The sequence below is a fragment of the Mustela putorius genome, unplaced genomic scaffold (genome assembly GCF_011764305.1).
Source record: "Mustela putorius furo isolate JIRA1106 unplaced genomic scaffold, ASM1176430v1.1 tig00003899_pilon_pilon_pilon, whole genome shotgun sequence".
Classification (NCBI taxonomy): Eukaryota; Metazoa; Chordata; class Mammalia; order Carnivora; family Mustelidae; genus Mustela; species Mustela putorius.
The window spans coordinates 20,500,754-20,520,793 of NW_025422048.1; the positions used below are offsets into that span (position 1 = coordinate 20,500,754).

The following is a 20,040-nucleotide window of genomic DNA, read 5'->3' on the forward strand; positions in this document are numbered from 1 at the left end:
TCTTGAGGTTCTCAAATATGGCCCCAATGTCCTCTATAAAAGTTTGCTTTGTTTTCCTACCTTACTGGAGTATAGCAATTTCAAATGAAAAGACAAAATAGGAGAAAGTAGTAGCAGATAGAGCAAGGTGTTGAGTAGGTTCAGAAACGAGGTGACTCTTGTTGAACAGAGTCTATAGATCATGAATTTTAGGCAGATTTGCAAATAAGGATAGCACATGCTCTGTAAATAGCAGCTGTTGCCACAAGCCAAAGGGCAATATTTACATGAATCCTGAAGCAAGGTCTACGGACCAAGCATTGACCTTTCCAACCAAACGCACTACTTGGTAGCAGTTTCAGCAATGTCATGCTGAAAAAGGAAGGATCACATTATACATACATGGAAAATAGCCAAAATACAAATATGTTCTGTCCCCCAAATTAATTTCTAAATTTTTTTTGGAACTTGGAACACATTTCCACAGAAAAGCTATTATAAAGAAATGTGAGTTTCCCAGATGTCCTCATAAAAGTACATTTAGCTCAGGATGTAACCAAAATACCCTACATTGGTAATGAGAAATACAATGTAACAAAGTATTTTCACTAGCAGGAACACACCAGTACATAACAAGTATTTACTGACCCCCCTTTTCATCTGAAACCCCAAGGAAAGGTGAATTCTATCCCCCATAGCTACAGTTTGGTGAAAAAGAAATCTTCCATCCTGCTTGTCTAAAAGTATCCTTCTCAAGTCAGGTAAATGGACGAATTGCAGAATCCTTCTCTTTTTGTCCTTCCTGAATGGAATTCCCCACCGAATGACTTTTAATGACTGAGGAGACAGAACAGATGGTGGGGAAGGGGTAGGGCGTCTAACTGGAAGTCTCAAGCTTTTATTTGGAGACAGTTCCAACTCTGTAGCTCATTCCTTAATACATCTGCACATTTAATAGAAAAAACAGTGTTTTAAGTGATCAGTTAAGTGACTTAATTCCATCCCACTTTTTGACTAAGGCTGATGTTCCAGAAATATGAACCATTGTTATACAGAGAATCCCTATACCCATTGTATAGTACACAGGTGTACTTCAGGATGGGAAACAAGGGAAAATGATAAGAACATAATAAAAGCAAATCAGAGCAAAGCTAGCACCACCATTCTCAGTGACACACTCCTTCAGTCACCAGTGTCTTGCTCCTTTCCTCTAAAAACTTCTCTGGGTAAAACCAGTCCCTGGATGGGACCTCACACTCCTTCATGCTAAGGTCTAAATGACCCATAGAAACTAAAATGTCACAAGGATTTTGCATACTAAGGAGTGGCAGGTTTAAAACAAAGGAATTTAGGCTACTGTCCCCAGGAAAAAGAGATATTTGGGGGACAATTGTGTGCTTTCCTCCCATTCACATAAATCATACTTGACTTTAGTTGGTAATTTGTGTTGAGGGAAATTAATCATGATTTTTCTATACTTTGAAAAGCATTTGGTTCATTTTGGAAATTACAGATCTTGTGATCCTGGTTTGGTCTGCTATTTTTTTTTTTAAGATTTTATTTATTTATTTGACAGACAGAGATCACAAGTAGGCAGAGGCAGGGAGAGAGAGAGACAGAGAGGAGGAATCAGGCTCCCTGCAGAGTGGTCTGCTATTTTTGATGTGTTTTCTGTGTTTCCTACCTAATGACTGAAATTTAAAAACTAAGATGTAAATCTTCCCATTTTTGATCAAAATAAATAGAAATAGAAACAATAATATTTAATAATTGACCTTGCATAATGTTCCACCCTTTACAAAATTCTTTCATATCCATGATCACGCATATTATTGGTGTTTAATTACTACTTAATAACAGGGGTACAAAAGGAACACACACCAATAAACTCACAGTAATTCAATCCAATTACTAATATTGGGTACCTACCATGATTTGCCCCACGTTCTGTGAGGCCCTTCACTTTGTCTCCCTGCAGGGGTTTTAAAATTCAGTAGTGAAGGCAAAAGAAGGGCTCCTGCACATTGGCCATCTGAGAAGTATCAGAGTTGCAAATAGAGCAATATACATAAAACCGAAAAGTCACGCTTTGCCTTGTAAGAGAATGTTTGCAGCTGCAATTAGGAGATTCAAGGAGTTCTTCTGCAGAATTTATAAAGGTGGGAATAGCACCACCAATCCCTCTTTGGAGACCTGGGAAAGGGCAGTCCCCGGAGGGGTTCTGGGCTTTGCAAATGGTGAGAAAGACCTTTTGCCTTGCAGTTACTAGCAGAGGAAAAGTTCTTTGTGCAAGAAGAGGAGAGCGCCTCGAGGTACAAAGAGCAGATTTAAGGGAAAGAGGATTCCTTTTGCACACATCTGCGAGGGGAGCTCAGGCTGACTGTTGGGGGCGTGTGGGAAAGGAGATTTTTAGGGAGCCGCGGGCTTGTGGGTTCCCGCCTCCACCCCAGTCCGCGCCCCACACTCAGGCAACAGTTGGTCGTGCGGGGCCGGCCCGGGCTCTGGGTGGGGAGGGGGAGTCTCGCGATCGTTGAGGGGGGGTGGAGGAAGGGGGGAGGGTGACGGGGGGAGGCCATGACGTAGGGTGGGTGGACGGAAGTGGGGCAGGGTTGAGGGTTATTTAAAGAAGGGGGGGCTGAGCGAAGGGGTTGGAAGCGGAGTGATTCCCCACCCCTGCTCCATCTAGCTCTTTCCAGTGCAGCCACTGCCGCCGCCCAGGAGCCCTCGTCCCCTTCCTCGTCCCCCTTCTCATTCCCGCTCCAACGCCATGGAGCCGGACTCCGCTGCAGTGGCAGCCACCGTGGCACCCGCTAATGCGACCGCCACAATCGTGGTCATAGAGGACGAGCAGCCGGGGCCATCCACCTCTAAGGAGGAGGGAGCGGCCGCCGCGGCCACCGAAGCCACCGTGGCCACGGAGAAGGGCGAGAAGAAGAAGGAGGTAAATAGGAAGGGTGTGTGTGTGTGTGTGTGTGTGTGTGGTGAACAAATCCTGAGTCGGGCCCCTCCGAGGGGCCCAAGCCCTGACCTTTTGGCGCCGACAGGTACCGGCGGAGCTCCGCGGGGATGGGGGCCGAGGGCGCGCTGGGGGTGGGGGGCGGCGGAACAGTCTAGCATTCGTTCCCCTCCCCCTTTCCTTCTTGCCGCCTGGAGGGCGGGGGCGGGGCTGGGCACGGGCGCGGCGCGGGGTGGAGGGTGCCCGTTATCCTGGGAGCTGGGGGCTTTGGAGCCCCTCGACAGCCCCCGGCCCCATTCACATTCCCGGAACTGGGGTAACAGGGTGGGGGATGGGGCTGTGCAGGAAAAAGCCTCCGCCTCTCCCTCTCCTCTAGCTCGCTCCCTCTCCCCCCCTTCCCGTCGGCCTCTGCCTGGGAAATCTGGGCCCTTCAATCCCACACCCGCGCAAAAGGGGTTCTGCTGGGGCTTTTTTTTTTTTTTAAATTTGAATTTTAAGGTGCTGGTGGTTGGGAGGGGGAGGACGATAGGAGAGGCTTGTTTTTTTGAATGGCAATGTCGGCCTTTTAGGTGGCAGCAAAAAAATCATCCCTTGTTCGTTTGGTCCCTGCCTGCTGAAGCGGGGCTGTCACCCCGAGAAAATGAGCTCTCCGCATCCTAGCCCCCCTTCCCCCGCAATCCAAACCCCAAACTGAGGAATCGTGGACGCTGGCTTAGGAAAATTTCCAACGTGTGCACCCTCACCCTCTCCTGCCCCGCCCCCGACGGTATAGTGTTTCACTCCAGGGCCACCCAAATGGTCCCCCAATCCGGCCCCAAGCCTTCCAGGCTTCCGCCTCCCTCTCCTAGTGGGCGCTGCTGGCTCCTGGACACACGCAGGCTTTTTATTTTTTTTATTTTTTAATTTTTCTTTAACCCAGCGTCGCTAGGATGAGCTGCTTCTAACATACGTAAGGGAACCGCTTAGACACCTTATTAAAGCCAAATCCAGAAAATATGTATTATTTCCATAAGGCATATCTCATATGGACCAAGACATTCAAATAGAACTATGAAACACGTTCAGATTTGAAATAAAAAATAGGATGGGACATAAGGATTGTTGATGTATAATAAAATTGTAGAATGGATCGTTTATGGGTGGATTTCTTTCTGTTTATGAGTAGACGTATCACAATTAAAAAAACGGTAGGTAATTAAAATTATGCTTTAGAGATCTCAAGTGGCTTTGTCTGAATCATTATCTGATAGGATACGACCAAATGAAAAGCTTTTGAGGGAAAGTAACACCTTTTGCCGTGAATTAGAGTGATTTTAAATGCAGCAGTTGTTTAAGTGACATATTTTACTGTTATAAGGTTGACTAAACAGAAAGACAATTGTAGTGTTAAGTGAAAACCATAGAAAACATGCACATTTTAAGATCTATGTGGTACTTGGATCAATAAGACAATATTGTAAAGATGGGTCAAATGCCAAGTGTCAATACAAAATCACATATTGGAGAATTCAGACATGAGTCTAGGTGCTTTTTATTCGTTAGACTGGGCAGAGGTAGGGGCTAAACTTTCACATGGCAGTGAAGGTTGCTGAATTTCAAGATTGTGTAAATTTTTTGAATTGTGAGAAGATTGGGAGTCAATAAAAAACCCCGTGTAACAAACACTGAGCTGATACATATCTATTAATGAATTAGGTAACCTCATCAGAAATTGCCCTGATAATACCTCATTTGTCTGCTCAGCTTAGGGAAATGAGATGTTGGATGGCAGGAACTTTCTGAGTACCTGAAGTTTATTACTCTAGTCACCAAATCTTTTTTATTTTTCCTGAAAAAGCTAAAGACTACTAAAACATCTACTTAAGTTCTTTCATTTGTATCATTCCTTCAAATAAAGTAATTTGGCAAACATACCCCCCAAATCTAAATAGATTGCTCACTCCCTTGACTCCTTAAGTGATGTACTGAAAGTGCAGATTAACCTGTTCCTCATGTTCATTAGTTATTGTGCTCTGGAAGTTTATGCAGGAGGCTGTTTCCCCTCAATTAAATAACTGCTTCCCAGACATTTCCAGTATTGTGTTGATTCTCTTAATGATTTTTCTCTCTCCTCCTCCAATTGTAAGGCTGTTAGCTATCATTCTTTAAACACTTCATCTACTTTGATCAGAAAGAATTTATAATAAAGGACATCGATGTTACAAAACCATAAAACCATTTAAAACTGTAAAAATACAAAGAGACAGAAGTACAAGTGATGCAGTAGGTAGAGGGAAATCATTAGCCCTGTGTGTAAGGAAAAGGGATGTTACTGTGGTGGACTCATGTTTTAGTCCTGGGCTTCTGCCATCCCTTCTTGCTTTTACATTGTGTCTTCTTCTAGTGATCTTTCCCATGTCATTTGCTGCTGCTTTTATTCTCTGTAGTATAGCAAGCCAGATTATCAAACTTGCTAGAATTGTCTATCAAATAAAGAAAATAGGCTCTGAAGAAGTGCCTCTTGTGATGCGTAATATAGATGAGATTTTGTAGATTGACCTGTGACATTCAGCTACAGAAAGGCATTTTTGCTTACCTTCTGGTTCTAGAATTTACTTGGTTTAAGTGATAGTTGGATAACCTAACACTGGAAGTTGGAGTTGCTGTTTTTGGTAATGAAAGCATCAAGAAAATGGTCATGGTCTTTAAGACAGGGCATCTTGATGACCTTTTGGTATATTCTTATGGCATCTAAACTACCAGATAATAAAATCCATAAGAAATTCATTAGATTATTTTAGTCACTATTTTATCTTGTGTGAGAAGTGTACTTTTGAAAATATACAAAGGAGGTTTAGAAGGTAGGTATTTTAAAATTTGTTGTGGAAGATAGTGCCAATTAAGTAATTACCTACAGCTTTTAATAGCACTGCTCAAGATTAGGAATTTTAATCAGCATATAATTAAATTTTATAGTATTCTACCACAAGGTAGACAAGAGTATTGAGTGAAATTTTTTCTAATTAAAGCTTTAATTTTTCTATGAGTAAAATCTATGTCCCACATTATTAGATATACACTTGTGTATATGAGGGGAAGTAATTTTGACTGTTTTGAAAGTTGAAAACTGGACTTTATACAGCTTTTCAAGTAATGGTAAAGGTGTGTGTGTGTGTGTGTGTGTTTACCCAGTTTTTCTTTACTTGTTGCTTTGAAAATAAAATCAGATTTAGAGTATATGTGACAGTTTGAAAGTGTGGGGTTGAGGGAATTTTAGCAGTTTTCTGTTCTTGCCCATCGAGGATTATATTAAAAACACCCCACATAGACGATATATACATATGAGGTGCTTAAATCAAGATGGCTATTATTTGGGTTAAGAATAATTGAACAGTACCTGATCAGTGCTTCAAAGTGGAACTCTGACAAGGGTCAAATTCCATAATCTTTGTTTGGATTTTCTCAAAATAGAAATTTCAGTAAATGTTGGAAGACATACTCATTAACTATCGGAGTCATGTCTTTCTTACATTTAAGATCACATTTTGTTGATTTAGAACCTAAATTTTTGGAAACTGGTCGACAAAAAGTCACGATAAAATGGCTTTAGTTTTCACAGACAGATTTGTGTTTTGATTTGTGCAGTCTGTGTTAAAACAAATGCTCTTGGTTCTGGTACTAAGAGGTAGATTTGTGTTTTTATTATTTTATTTCTCCATTTCTTACAGGAAATGTGGTGTATTTTATATGCCTATTTGTATTTACAAGGACAAGTTTATCTTTACTAAGGATGGTGTGCATAAAATAACCCTCCAGATAATTTCAGTATTTTTAAGAAGCTGACTTATGCCAGTTTTCACTAAATTACAACTTTTTAAATATCAAAAGTTAATAGTTGATAACCTTGAGAAACTGCTTCTATGAAATGTTTATGTAATATGGTCAAAAATACTTTTCTTTCCAGTTGGAGAAAATTAACATAAACCAAAAGTTAGAAACTGTACTGTTTTATTATTTAAATAGGAATGAACACATTGCATTACATTAAAAAGTTTTAAAGTTCTGATTAGAATATGAAAACAATAAAACGTGTCTTTTCAGGAACAGAAACCACAGTCTTCTTCTGAGAGTCTGGCTTGTTTCCATTACATAAAGAAGTCTTTCTGAGAATTAATATTTACTTTCCTTCAATATTTTGGTTTGTGGTTGATAATATTAGCATATTCTAGATTTTGAATCTTCTATTCAATGGTCATAGGCTTTTTTATGCTTTAAATTAAAAAAAGGTGAAAAAGGTCAGTGTTTCACCTTTTGGTGTTTAATTAATGTTATTTCTCTGGCTTTAACAAGTCAGATTTTTTCATTGGACCTCAGCTCCTCGGAACTGGATTAATTATAAGCCCTGCTTCATGACATGCTCTCATCCTTGGTCTATGTGTTGTCCAGTTTCATTTATTTATTATTTAATTACTTTCACTTTCTTCAGATGCAAATGTTGACCACTTTTAAGATCTTGCTTTGTAATTTGATGGCTTATTTTTTTTTGAAATTTTAGAAAAATGTTTCTTCATTTCAACTCAAACTTGCTGCTAAAGCTTCTAAATCTGAAAAGGAAATGGACCCAGAATATGAAGAGAAAATGGTAAATATATTCTTGGGTAGGATAGTAAATTACCATAGTTGGTTTTTTCCTTATTGAAGAAACTCAGTCTTAAATTAGTTTCACCATAGTTGCTTTTTACAGAGGAGATGTGAAAGATTGAAAAAGTATCAGTGTATGTATAATGAATATAGGGTCCTAGATTTTAGAATTGGAAAGTAATTTAATATATAATCAATTATAATGGATTTAAAAAAAAATTTTTTTTTTATTTGAGAGAGACAGAGCACAAGCTAGGGGGAGGGGCAGAGCAAGAAGGAGAGGGACAAGCAGACTCTCTGCTGGGTGGGGAGCCTAATGCTGGCCTTGGGGCTTGAGGTTTGATCCCAGGACTCAGAGGTCATGACCTGAGCCAAAGTCAGACACCCAATGAACTGAGCCACCTAGGCAGCCCCATCATAATAGATTTTTTATTGAATAAATGAATCTCTTTGTTTTCATATGAAAGAATAAGGATCAGAGAAACTATGTGGACTAGTTGGGAAGAGAAGTCTCATCTCTTTACTTTTGTTAAGTGCTCTTTATCCCATAATAAGATTTTTAAAAATATTTTATTTATTTGAGAGATAGTGCAAGAGAGAGCATGAGAGGGCACAGAGGAGTGAGAGGGTGAGGGTGAAGCCGACTCCCCGCTGAGCAGGGAGCCCATCTGAGATGATCCCAGGACCCTGGGATGATGACCTGAGCTGAAGGCAGATGCTTAAGCAACTGAGCCACATAGCTGCCCCCAAGATATTTTTTTAAAGGTTATTTGAGGGGTGGGGGAGGGAGAAGGAGAGAATCCTCAAGCCAACTCCCTGCTGAGCCCAGAGCCTGGTGTGAGCTCCATTCCAGGACCCTGAGATCATGACCTGAGCTGAATCAAGAGTCAGACACTTAACTGACTGAGCCACGCTGCCACCTCCATCATAAGATGTTTTAAGCTAAAAATACTGTCTCCACTAAGTGAACATAATCAGTGGCAGCATCAGTATGGCTGAAAGAAAGCAGGTCACAAAGCCAGACTGATATTTTTTTTCTTCTTCTCTTCTTGCTTTGGATATATTAATGTTATACATTGTAAAGCATGTAATATAGTAATACATTTTCTGGAGGAGATTAGCCCAATACCTGGAAACATTACATATTTAAGCAGTATAATCTCAGTTATGCCCACCTACTGCTTTGCCATAGATTTAAATTAGTTTTTATTAAAAAAAATTTTTATTCACTAAAATCCATATTTTAGGGGTGCCTGGGTGGCCCAGTGGGTTAGCCCTCTACCTTTGGCTCAGGTCATGATCTCAGGATCCTGGGATGGAGCCCTGCATGGGGCTCTCTGCTTAGTGGGGAGCCTGCTTCCCCCTCTCTCTGTGCCTGCCTCTTGTCTACTTGTGTTCTCTCTCTCTCGTCAAATAAGTAAAATCTTAAAAGATAAAATCCATACTTTAGCTTTCATTTTAGTTGGAACTGAACTTTTTGGTTGAGGGGGGTTTTTTTTTTTTTTTTTTTTTTTTTTAAAGATTTTATTTATTTATTTGACATACAGAGATCACAAGTAGGCAGAGAGGGCGGGGGGGGGGGGAGCAGGCTCCCTGCTGAGCACAGAGCCTGATGCGGGGCTTGATCCCAGGACACTGAGATTAGGACCTGAGCCGAAAGCAGAGGCTTTAACCCACTGAGCCACCCAGGTGCCCCTGAGGGGTTGTTTTTGCAATAATATAAAAATAAGTAGAGATGAAGTCTATTTTTTGGCTGTTCCTAGTGATTTTACCAAACTCCATGCCTAAATGTCTAAGGTCACGTCTGATGCAGACAGTTAATGTTTTAACAACTCTAAAAACAACATTCCAGTGAGGGTAACATAAAATGGAAAAGTTTGGCCTCCTTCCAACTTCTGGTCTGAATGTACTTGTCTAATTCTTGTGTTTATGTTAAAGAACTCTTGTACTTTTCTGGTGTTATTAGTTATGCAGCCTTCATTAGCAATCAAATATTCTCTTTCCTGTGGTGAGAAAGTGATTGGGAATTAAAAAATCATTTTCATTTTTTTCTTTATCTAGAACGATGTATATATCTTCTGGTTTTCTAAGATTTTTTTATTGAAGTTCTATTTCATTAATGTGGTATAAGTTATACATCCTTTTATAATTTATTGAGAAATTATAAAACACACCAATTTTTAACAGTTAATATATATTAACTATTTTTACTTACATGTGTGTATATATTTTTCCTCCAAATTGTGCTCACTTTTTATATTATTAGCATAAAGTACAATTTTCCAGGGGCACCTGTGTGGCTCAATCATTTAAATGTCTGACTTTTGCTCAGGTCATGAACTCGGGGTCCTGGGATCAAGGCCCACATTGGGCTCCATGTGGGGAGTCTGCTTGTCCCTCTGGCCCTTTCCCCACGCTTGCACTCTCTCTCTCTCAAATAAATAAAATCTTTAAGAAAGTGCAATTTTCCAGATCACTGTAATTGAAGGGAGAAATATTTATTACATTATTTTACCATGCATTCACAGTATTTTGAGATAAGATGATGCTGTATTCTAAGATATTAATTATTCCTAGATGCATAGCTAATAATTTATATTTCTGTATTTAGAATATAGTTTATATTATGATGCTTTATTTTGTTCACTAGGAAAAGAAAATCGTTATGTTTTGGAAAGAAGATTTGCTTTTTGGACCTGAAAAAGTCATTTTCAAATTCTGCTTACTAGCTATGGGAACTTGGGCAAGTTAGTTACCCTCTCCCTACTTTACTTTTATCATCTGTAAAATGGAGATAATATTAGTACCCACCTCATAAGTTTACTAAGAAAATTAAATGAGCTGTATGTTTAAAGTGCTTAGAACATAGTGCAAAGTAGCAGGGCAATTTAAGTGTTTGTTAAATAACTTCGAATAAGAAAGAGAGTCATTACTTGTTCTTTTGTTTTGTACATTAGAAAGCAGACCGAGCGAAGAGATTTGAATTTTTATTAAAGCAGACAGAACTTTTTGCACATTTCATTCAACCTTCAGCACAGAAATCTCCAACATCTCCTCTGAACATGAAATTGGGACGTCCCCGAATAAAGAAAGATGACAAGCAGAGCTTAATTTCTGCTGGAGAGTATGTTGGCATCTCTCTCTACTTTATTCCCTCTCTTCCTCCTGTTTCCACCTGTCCCTCCTCTTATATTCTCATTCCGTCTTTTCTTATTCAGTATAATTCTGTATTTAAAAAATAAGGTTATTGTCAGTATAAATAAGTTTTGGAAGCAACAATTTTTCCTCACTAGAAATCAATAAAAATGTATGCTGGTTCTATCAACTTCTAAGCAAGACCTTAGAACTCACTTTTGTTTTCATGACGGACATTAACAGTGTACAGTAGTAGCTTAATTGACAGCTTAATATTTGGGATGAATATAAGGATATTTCTTTTCATTTCAGCTACCGCCACAGGCGCACCGAACAAGAAGAAGATGAAGAGCTACTCTCAGAGAGTCGGAAAACATCTAATGTGTGTGTTAGATTTGAGGTGTCACCTTCATGTAAGTATCTCATATGTTGGTATTTTTTTTCTAGTTTGGTCTTAGAAAAATTATTCTTGATTGTATTTTTTTTAAGATTTTATTTATTTATTTGACAGAGAGAAATCACAAGTAGATGGAGAGGCAGGCAGAGAGAGAGAGGGAAGCAGGCTCCCTGCCGAGCAGAGAGCCCGATGCGGGACTCGATCCCAGGACCCTGAGATCATGACCCGAGCCGAAGGCAGCGGCTTAACCCACTGAGCCACCCAGGCGCCCTCCTGATTGTATTTTTAAAAATATTTTATTTATATATTTGAGAGAAAGATCACGCATGAGAGAGCACGAGGAAGGGGGCAGAGGAAGAAGCAGACTCCTCACTGAGCAGGGAGCCACCAAGGGGGCTCCATCCCAGGACCCCAGGATCATGACCTGAGCTGAAGGCAGAGGCTTAACCAGCTGAACAACCCAGGCACCCCTGTATTTGACTGTATTAATGAAAGTATGAGACATTTTGATTTCTTTTTCAGATGTGAAAGGAGGACCACTGAGAGATTATCAGATTCGAGGGCTGAACTGGTTGATCTCTTTGTATGAAAATGGAGTCAATGGTATCTTGGCAGATGAAATGGTAAGGAGTCGATAGCTAAAAGCACAATATCGGTTTTCAATTTTTAAGTAAATTTGAAATACCTGAGCTGTATTGCCTGCCCCCCTCCCCTGCCCTGAAGGCTAACTGCTTTATTTAGTTACAATGTAAAAGGCATTTGTAAAGTCTAGAATTGTTTCTTTAAGTAACCTCAAGAACATCTACTTTCACAGGCTACAAAATTCTTAGTGCATTTTCCCCATATGGTTTAAAAGACCTCCTTGTACTTTTGTTTTTGTTTTGTTTGCACTTTGGCTTCCAGGAAACTCAGAGCCAAAATGAATGCCAAAATGGAGACCCTGTGTGACATAATGGCCAGCCCTTCTTTATTTCTATTTTATTATTAACGTTCCATGTTTTCATTGTAGGCCACCTGAAACCTATTTTCTTTGTAGGTGACCTGAAATCCTTTTGGTAATGAGGTGGGGTATATAAACCAAACACTAAATGAGTGGATGAATAAACCAAACAATAAATGATGAAAGTGTGAATGAATGAATATAAGCACCTCAATATGTGAGCAGTCAGAAAGTGAATAGATAGAATAAAAAGAAGTAAAGAGCAATGTTGAGTCCTGATATAGCAGAGTCCTGATATACCAGGTAGGACCTGGGAAATAAGGAATAATGGGTATATAAACAAAATGACCAAAGAGAAAAAGTAAGGCATTTAAGATGCTAATTCAGCAGATCAGGGGAATACATGAAGGCCTAGATTGGTATTTTAAGACCAAATGAATAAGATAGGATTAAGGGGGAGGAGTTCTAGATCTTTATGACCCAGTGATACTCATATTTATGTGACTCTGGAGCCATATTTGTAATTACTCTTATCCAGAAGAGCCATATGACAATTTATGGTCTATAATATGTAGTGTAGTAGTTGATCCCATAGATGCTGAGGAACTGTTAGATGTGTGGCAGGAGGTCCTTTAAATCAAGGGTCTGTAGGTCCTTATATTTAGTATTCTGGGTTGGAGACTACAGTTAGCTCAGAGGAGGAGGAGCTTGGTTAATTGGATAACAGAAAGACCGTGATTACTTGCCCCAAGCTCCTCTTGGCTGCAGGTTGTCTACAGGATCTAAAGATCCTTAATACTGAAATTATGCTGACACCAGATTCTTTTTAATTATTAAAATTAGGAAAAAAATCAAGAAAAAAATTGAAAGTAAATCATAATTATGCTACATAGAAATAATCACAGTTGACATTTTGGCATATTTCATTTAGTATTTTAAGTCCAAATGTATTTATTTTATATAGTTGAGATCATATTTTACATATAATATGATCCTCTAATTTCTTCACATTCACACATTTTCTACATAATTCAAATATTTGTAAAAATAATTGTTAGTTCTATAATAATTAATCATGGGAAGTTACCATGGTTCTATTCATCTTCTCCCTTATTGCAGGTCATCTGGATGGATGTGTAGTATAGATATTGTATATTTAATATATATGGGTTGATATATATGTACATATGGTATGTAATAATACTGTTTTTTTTTTATTTTTTTTTTTTAAAGATTTTATTTATTAATTTGACAGAGAGAAATCACAAGTAGACAGAGAGGCAGCCAGAGAGAGAGAGAGGGAAGCAGGCTCTCTGCCGAGCAGAGAGCCCGATGCGGGACTCGATCCCAGGACTCCGAGATCATGACCTGAGCCGAAGGCAGCGGCTTAACCCACTGAGCCACCCAGGCGCCCCTGTAATAATACTGTTTTGAGAGCCCTTGTAATTTAGTTTCTCTGCACCTTTCAAATTATTTCCAGAGGATTCCTAAAAATGGAATTACATGATAAAAGAATTTTAAATATTTTAAAGTTTTGATGCATCTCATTAAGTGAAACATTAGATGGGATAAACCCTATAAAAATAGTTTAAGTCTGGGTTTATGAAAGCAAATATATACCTTGCATAGAGATAAAGCCAGAAACTCTTTTAAAAGACCACACATCATAGAACATCATTCCCTTTCTTATCAGTTAGGTGGTGGGTTTGTGGCGTTCAGTATGCTGTTTTTTAAAAAGTTCACCAGACCCGGTGATCTCTAAGGCCCATTCTGGCTGCAGAGTTGTTTTATGTTCTGTTCTTTTATGGTTCCATAGGTCTTCAAGGGTGTGAGGTATAAGTACAGAGAGCCACAAGTCCCTTGAAATGCATAGTCTGAATATTTCACAATATATAATATATAATATCATATATAATAATGTTGGGAACAATGGGAAAGAAAGACTAGTATCTAAGCAGGCTGGTAAAGGAAATGAGTGTGAAACATACACAAAATTCCTAATTTTGCCTCTAGAAAAAATTATAAAGTAGACTCCTTTAAGAGGAGTAACAAAGAGCTTTCTAACTGCAAGTCCCCTGGTTTCTTTTTGTACACACAGTAAGTACAAATTGGAATTGTTATTCACTTAAAAAAACAAAAGTCTTTAAATTTTTCCCTATGTGACATAGTTGACAAATGTCTTTTGTAATGTTATTATAATAAAATGTTTTCATTAAATAAACACTTACGGATTTTTTTTTCTTTGTAATGATAATGCAGGGTCTTGGTAAGACTTTACAAACGATTGCTTTGCTCGGTTACCTGAAACATTACCGAAACATTCCTGGACCTCACATGGTTTTAGTTCCAAAGTCTACTTTATACAACTGGATGAATGAATTTAAACGATGGGTCCCATCCCTCCGCGTTATTTGTTTCGTTGGAGACAAGGATGTGAGAGTAAGTGAGAAATAGGTTTAAAGAGGCCATCGAGAATAACATCATTTCTGGGGTTAAGTTGTATGCTATTAACCATAAAAGACATTGAAGTTGACTGCTACTAGTAAGTAACTCTATGTTAGGCTCTGTTGTAAGTGCGTTGTAAGTGCCTTTTATGTATTAATTAATTCTCACAACACTCCTGTGAAGTAGATGTGTTGCTTATTAATAACAGACAGTCCATTACTTTTTAAAAAGATATTTATTTATTTGACAGAGACACAGGGAGAGAGGGAACACAAGCAAGGAGAGTGTCAGAGGGAGAAGCAGGCTTCCCCCGGAGCCCAGTGCGGGACTTGATCTGGGGACTCTAGGATCATGACCTGAGCTGAAGGCAGTTGTTTAACCAGCTGAGCCATCCAGGCGCCCTAGGAACTTGGTCTTTGTAGCTGAGTTTCGCCAGAACTACAGTAACTGAAAGCCAGAATGAAACAGAGTTAACTTGAGTCTAAGAAAACGACTTTGTGACATTAGTATAGACTAGAGGGAGAAGCAGGCCACCCTGGGATCACCACCTGAGCCGAAGACACACGCTTAACAGCTGAGCCACCCAGGTGCCCCCAGACAATCCATTACTATGCTTATCCGCATTTAAATTCAACTAGGTCATTAACCTCAACATTCTTGAGTTGCATTTTGAATAATTTTTTATAAAGGAATTCCTTATCTACAGTGTGTCTTTTCAGTGACTCTATCATTTATGCTGTTTTGACACCAAAACTGTAAATTTGCATGACTTAATTTATGCTTAAATTTTTCACTTTTGACTTTGACTTGGTATATATGTATACCTGTAGTGGAATCTTTTCTTTATACCTTGGAATCTTTTCTATTTGTACAGAGAGCCTTGTGTTTTGTGTTTATGCGTAGACACAACTTTCAGTTTTGGTCTTTGAATAGAAAAATACATATCTGCATACATTCTTAGATATTAGAAATTCTGAGCTCTTGCTTAAATTATCCATTTGTCAATGTAGTAGGCTACAATTATTTAGGACTGTAGAATTAATCTAAAAGAAATAAATTATGCAAAAATATCAAAATGAATAATCAGCTTAGAAAGCATATTATTAAACTTTGCCTTTATTTTGCCTACAGAGAACATAGTTTAGAGTAAATTCAATTTTACATATTTAGTTAGGTTATCAAAAGATATCCTCAAAAGAATGGTAACATAGGGGTGCCTGGGTGGCTCAGTGGGTTAAAGCCTCTGCCTTCGGCTCAGGTCATGATCCCAGGGTCCTGGGATCAAGCCCTGCATCAAGCCTGCTTCCTCCTCTCTCTCTGCCTGCCTCTCTGCATACTCATGATCTCTGTCTGTCAAATAAATAAAAAATAAAATCTTTAAAAAAAAAGAATGGTAACATAATGAATTATGTAATTTTATTCTTATTATTTTGTTTGAAGAAAAATTACTTAAATTTATTTAAATTGGAGCTGGGAGTCCGTGTGGGACTTGATCCCAGGACTCCAGGATCATGACCTGAGCCGAAGGCAGTTGCTTAACTAACTGAGCCACTCAGTCACCCTCTTTTCTTAAAAAAAAAAAAAAAAATTTCTTTATTAGAGAAAGAGAACAGGAGTGGCAGGGGGAGGGACAGCGGGAGAGGGAGTAAGAGAAGCAGACTTCCTGCTGAGTAGAGAGCCAGAAACAAGGCTCTATCCCAGGACCTGGAGATCTCAACCTGAGCCAAAGGCAGACACTCAGGTGCCTCTCACTGCTGTTCTTTGATGTAATGCCAATCCTTATAAAACTTTACATTTCTAAAGTACTGATTTTTGGCTGAAATTATTTCTTGAAGATCATAAACAAAAGGGAAATATGCTATGCTTGTGTTTTCATGTGTCTTAGTAAAATTGTCAGTTGTTTTCAACTATCTTATATGGAATCCAAGGATTTCATGAAATACCTCTGAGTGTTTTGAAGAAAGAGTGGATGTATTTAATTTGTGACTGTCCTATCTCTACCCCAGGGGAGACTGGAATTTTACTGGCAGCTTCAAAATTTTTTAACCTTGAAAACCAATCTTCAAAGTCAGTGTTTTTCATATTGCTACTTGTTAATATCGGGAATTCATGTTGGTGGTGACAATTTTTTAAAACACTGAGATACAATAGAATGGAAAATGGCACAGTGTTTCACACATGGTGGGGATATGTACTGCTCCTTTTTTTAAGAATTGCAACCTAAACTATAATTTTACTCTGGGCCATGGGCGAAAGAGTTTGTAAACTGGTAATTATTAATAACATAAATAATGTACTATATTCAACATTTAGAGATTGATGTCAGTATGTATAGAGAAAATCCAGATTATTACTTATAGATAGATTTTGAATCTTGGTGCCATATGGGATAGATATATTGGGTCTTTATAGTTCCTGGTCTTTTGTAAACATTTTATGAGGTCAATATTTTATTAAAATTTGATGTCGATTATAACAGGTATTTGATTGAGTTGGGTAATTCTTAGTAATACTGTTGATCCAGTTTGATGCTAATGTAGTCCTCAAGTATATAGAGGTATGAATCCCAAGTAGGGTTTTTACATATTTTTTAAGTAGGCTCCACATTCCAGTGTGGGACTTGATCTCATAACCTTGAGATCAAGAGTTGCATGCTCTACCAACTGAGCCAGCTAGACACCCCCTAACTTGAGTTTTGGCCCCTTCCTTTTCTACTCCGGAGTCATCAAAGATCTTGGACATGGAAACAGGAGATCTGGTTTTAGTTCGAGAGTTGCCGTTGACTGTGTGACGTTGAGTGACTCTTGAAGGGCCTTAATTTTGTCACTTATAAAGAGAGCTTTTGGATTATATGATACTAAATATTCTGTCACACAAATTCAAAGTAGGGGTAATTTAATTTAAAAATATGCATATGTTTCATGAAACTATAGGAGGAACCATTAAACTGAGTGTTTCGCAAAATCAAAGAAAGATAAAGTGTTGGCAAGACTAAAAGCGGTCTAGCACCCTGGTTCTCTCTATGTTGCTCCCAGTTCCCTAATGTCTTAATTACCTTTTTAAATATGACCACTTCCCAGAGTGCAACCTAGACTGCTAGAAAGGCCTTTTTTTGTTCTTTACTTTAGTCCAGGCGATTCTTTTATATATATGGGCATTCAGTAAATACTTGTTGAATGAGTCCACAGTGTGTTTGGTGTGTAACTGACTTTATGAAATAATGAGTTTGCAGTGAACAGTTATTTTGTTTTTGCACTGTAATTTCAGATTTACAGTACTAATCAGAACTTTCTCAATATAGATTTGGCTGCTCCCTGTTAACTTCTGTGGTTTTATTTTGACCTGTAACATCTGGAATTCAGTTTGTACAAGTTGAAAATGCTCTCAGTCAGCTTGGCTACTATTTTGGCCACTGTCTGGAAAGATTTAAAAATAGTTCTAAATAGTATCACTATTTTAAATAGTCTCCTGTACTAGATAGAGCAAGTCCCCTTTATAAAATCATACCTGTAGCCTCAAAACAACATCAGGAAGTTCACAAAAGCATTGATGGGCTTTCATAACCTTAACAAAATATGTGACTCATTCCTGCTAGAAAGGGAAGGAACATATTAAGAGATTTCAAAATGTTGAAATCACTCATGTATATTAAGTTCCTTTCATTTGTTAATCTGTGTTGGTAATAGTTGGTAATGCTTGGCTCTTGGTAAGAACATGGTTTTCAGAAGGCAGTTTACTTTGCCCATTTCTTTTTAGACTGTCTTATGAAGAGAGCTTAGTAATGTAGTCCTCTTCTGGTGATAAGATTTTCTCTGGTTCATTGGATATGCTGTAGTCATTTTAGGGAAGCATTTGCTTCCTTTGTTAACGAATGTATTAATATTAATGAGTTATTAATTAACGTTAATGAATGTATTAACATGTCATCTAGATAATTGCCCACAGATGTGTCTTTGGGCCTTGGTTTTTCTATCTTTAAAATGGATGAGACTAAATGATTCCCAAGTCTCTTAGAATTATTAATATTCTCTTGATGTTTTAATTCTGTGACCATCTTATCAGTGTGTTTTAATATGAGGAACTTTGTTTTGCATTAGGCTGCTTTTATTCGTGATGAAATGATGCCAGGAGAATGGGATGTTTGTGTTACTTCTTATGAGATGGTAATTAAAGAAAAATCTGTATTCAAAAAGTTTCATTGGCGATACCTAGTCATTGACGAGGCTCATAGAATAAAGAATGAAAAATCTAAGGTAAGCCAGTTTTTCAATATCATTGTTAAAGTTTTCTTTTAACTACCATATCTGTTTGTTTGCTTCTGTGTATTCAGCATTAAAAAAGGTTGGAAGATTGTGATTTTATTCACAGAATATGAATGAAGTTAGTTTTAAAAATTTTTTTTAAAGTTTAAATTATTGAATATGAGGCAAATGAAGATTGAGCACAGTTTTTAATATAAAGAAAATTAAGTGTTCATTTGCTATATCTGTTGCAGCCTAACTCTGTTGTGATACAGTATTTTAGTATTTTGGTAATATTTGGTGTACAAAAGTTATTTGCATTGATTTGGCTTTTATTGAGGAGCCTACCAGCTTATATGTATTCATAAGGATTAGAAAAAAGCATTCGTGGAGTTATCTGATTTCTGTGAATTAGAGTATGGTGTTAATTTTGAAAAATATCAATATTTCTTGCCATTCAACTCCATCAACAGTAGGAAAAGCATCAGTTATTACGATGAATCTCTCTTTGGATCACTGGGCTACTTTGGGAGAAACAGGGACAGAACTGGAGGAAAACCACCAGGTGGATGATACTAATTTCAAATTGAAACTAATACCCAATAAAAAAAGATGCATGTTAGTGAATAATTGTTTGAGTGTTATAAAAATGTGCATTTTTTATTGATAAGGTTGTTGTTCTTTTATGCTTTTGTGCTTTGATTTTCATAGTCTTATATTTAGAAAGTTAAACTAAGATAGGAAAAATGGGTGCAGCTCTGGTGTTTAAAAACTGTCACCAGGCCAAGTTAGAACTTGGCTAGGTATGTAGATGAACATGATTGGCAGGGAGAAGGAGATATTATTGTGTAAAGTGACTAGTCTGGATTCCATGGAGTTTTGACTGTTTCTGTGGACCCAAAATGGAGAAATACATTTTTTGAAGTGAGGGAGGGGTCTTAGGTAAGACTATGATTTGCATTCTTGTAGGTGTAGAAATGCCTAGAATATTTTGTTTAGTTGTGATTGATTATGGCAATGTCACCTGAGCTAGGATATTTTTCTATAGAAAAATAATGTTCAAGTTTTGTTTTATTCAAAACATGGTTGGATACAGAACTGAATTTTGAGAATTCTAATAAATAAAGTAATGTTAACATAACTGTTATTTTTCTAGCTTTCAGAGATTGTTCGTGAGTTCAAGTCAACCAACCGCTTGCTCCTAACTGGAACGCCTTTGCAGAATAACCTGCATGAACTCTGGGCTTTACTCAACTTTTTATTGCCTGATGTCTTTAATTCTGCAGATGTAAGTTTAAGTCATATGTTTTAAATATAATTTTCTTAT

At 37.9% G+C, this 20,040-nt stretch overlaps 1 protein-coding gene across 7 annotated transcripts in view; it reads left to right on the forward strand.

The window, feature by feature from the left end:
- Positions 1 to 2,549: 2,549 nt before the first annotated feature.
- SMARCA1 (SWI/SNF related, matrix associated, actin dependent regulator of chromatin, subfamily a, member 1) overlaps positions 2,550 to 20,040 on the forward strand; it is a 73,569-nt gene continuing 56,078 nt past the window's right edge. For 6 of the 7 annotated variants that reach the window (XM_004780527.3, XM_004780528.3, XM_013050012.2 and 3 more), the window contains exons 1-8: positions 2,551 to 2,920; positions 7,470 to 7,556; positions 10,513 to 10,679; positions 11,003 to 11,103; positions 11,610 to 11,710; positions 14,287 to 14,466; positions 18,570 to 18,725; positions 19,870 to 20,001. In XM_004780527.3, the coding sequence (XP_004780584.1) occupies positions 2,747 to 2,920; positions 7,470 to 7,556; positions 10,513 to 10,679; positions 11,003 to 11,103; positions 11,610 to 11,710; positions 14,287 to 14,466; positions 18,570 to 18,725; positions 19,870 to 20,001 (1,098 nt within the window). In that variant the 5' untranslated portion in view covers positions 2,551 to 2,746. Of the gene's footprint in view, positions 2,921 to 7,469; positions 7,557 to 10,512; positions 10,680 to 11,002; positions 11,104 to 11,609; positions 11,711 to 14,286; positions 14,467 to 18,569; positions 18,726 to 19,869; positions 20,002 to 20,040 lie in introns of all 7 variants that reach the window. The other variant, XM_013050014.2, reaches the window with a different exon arrangement.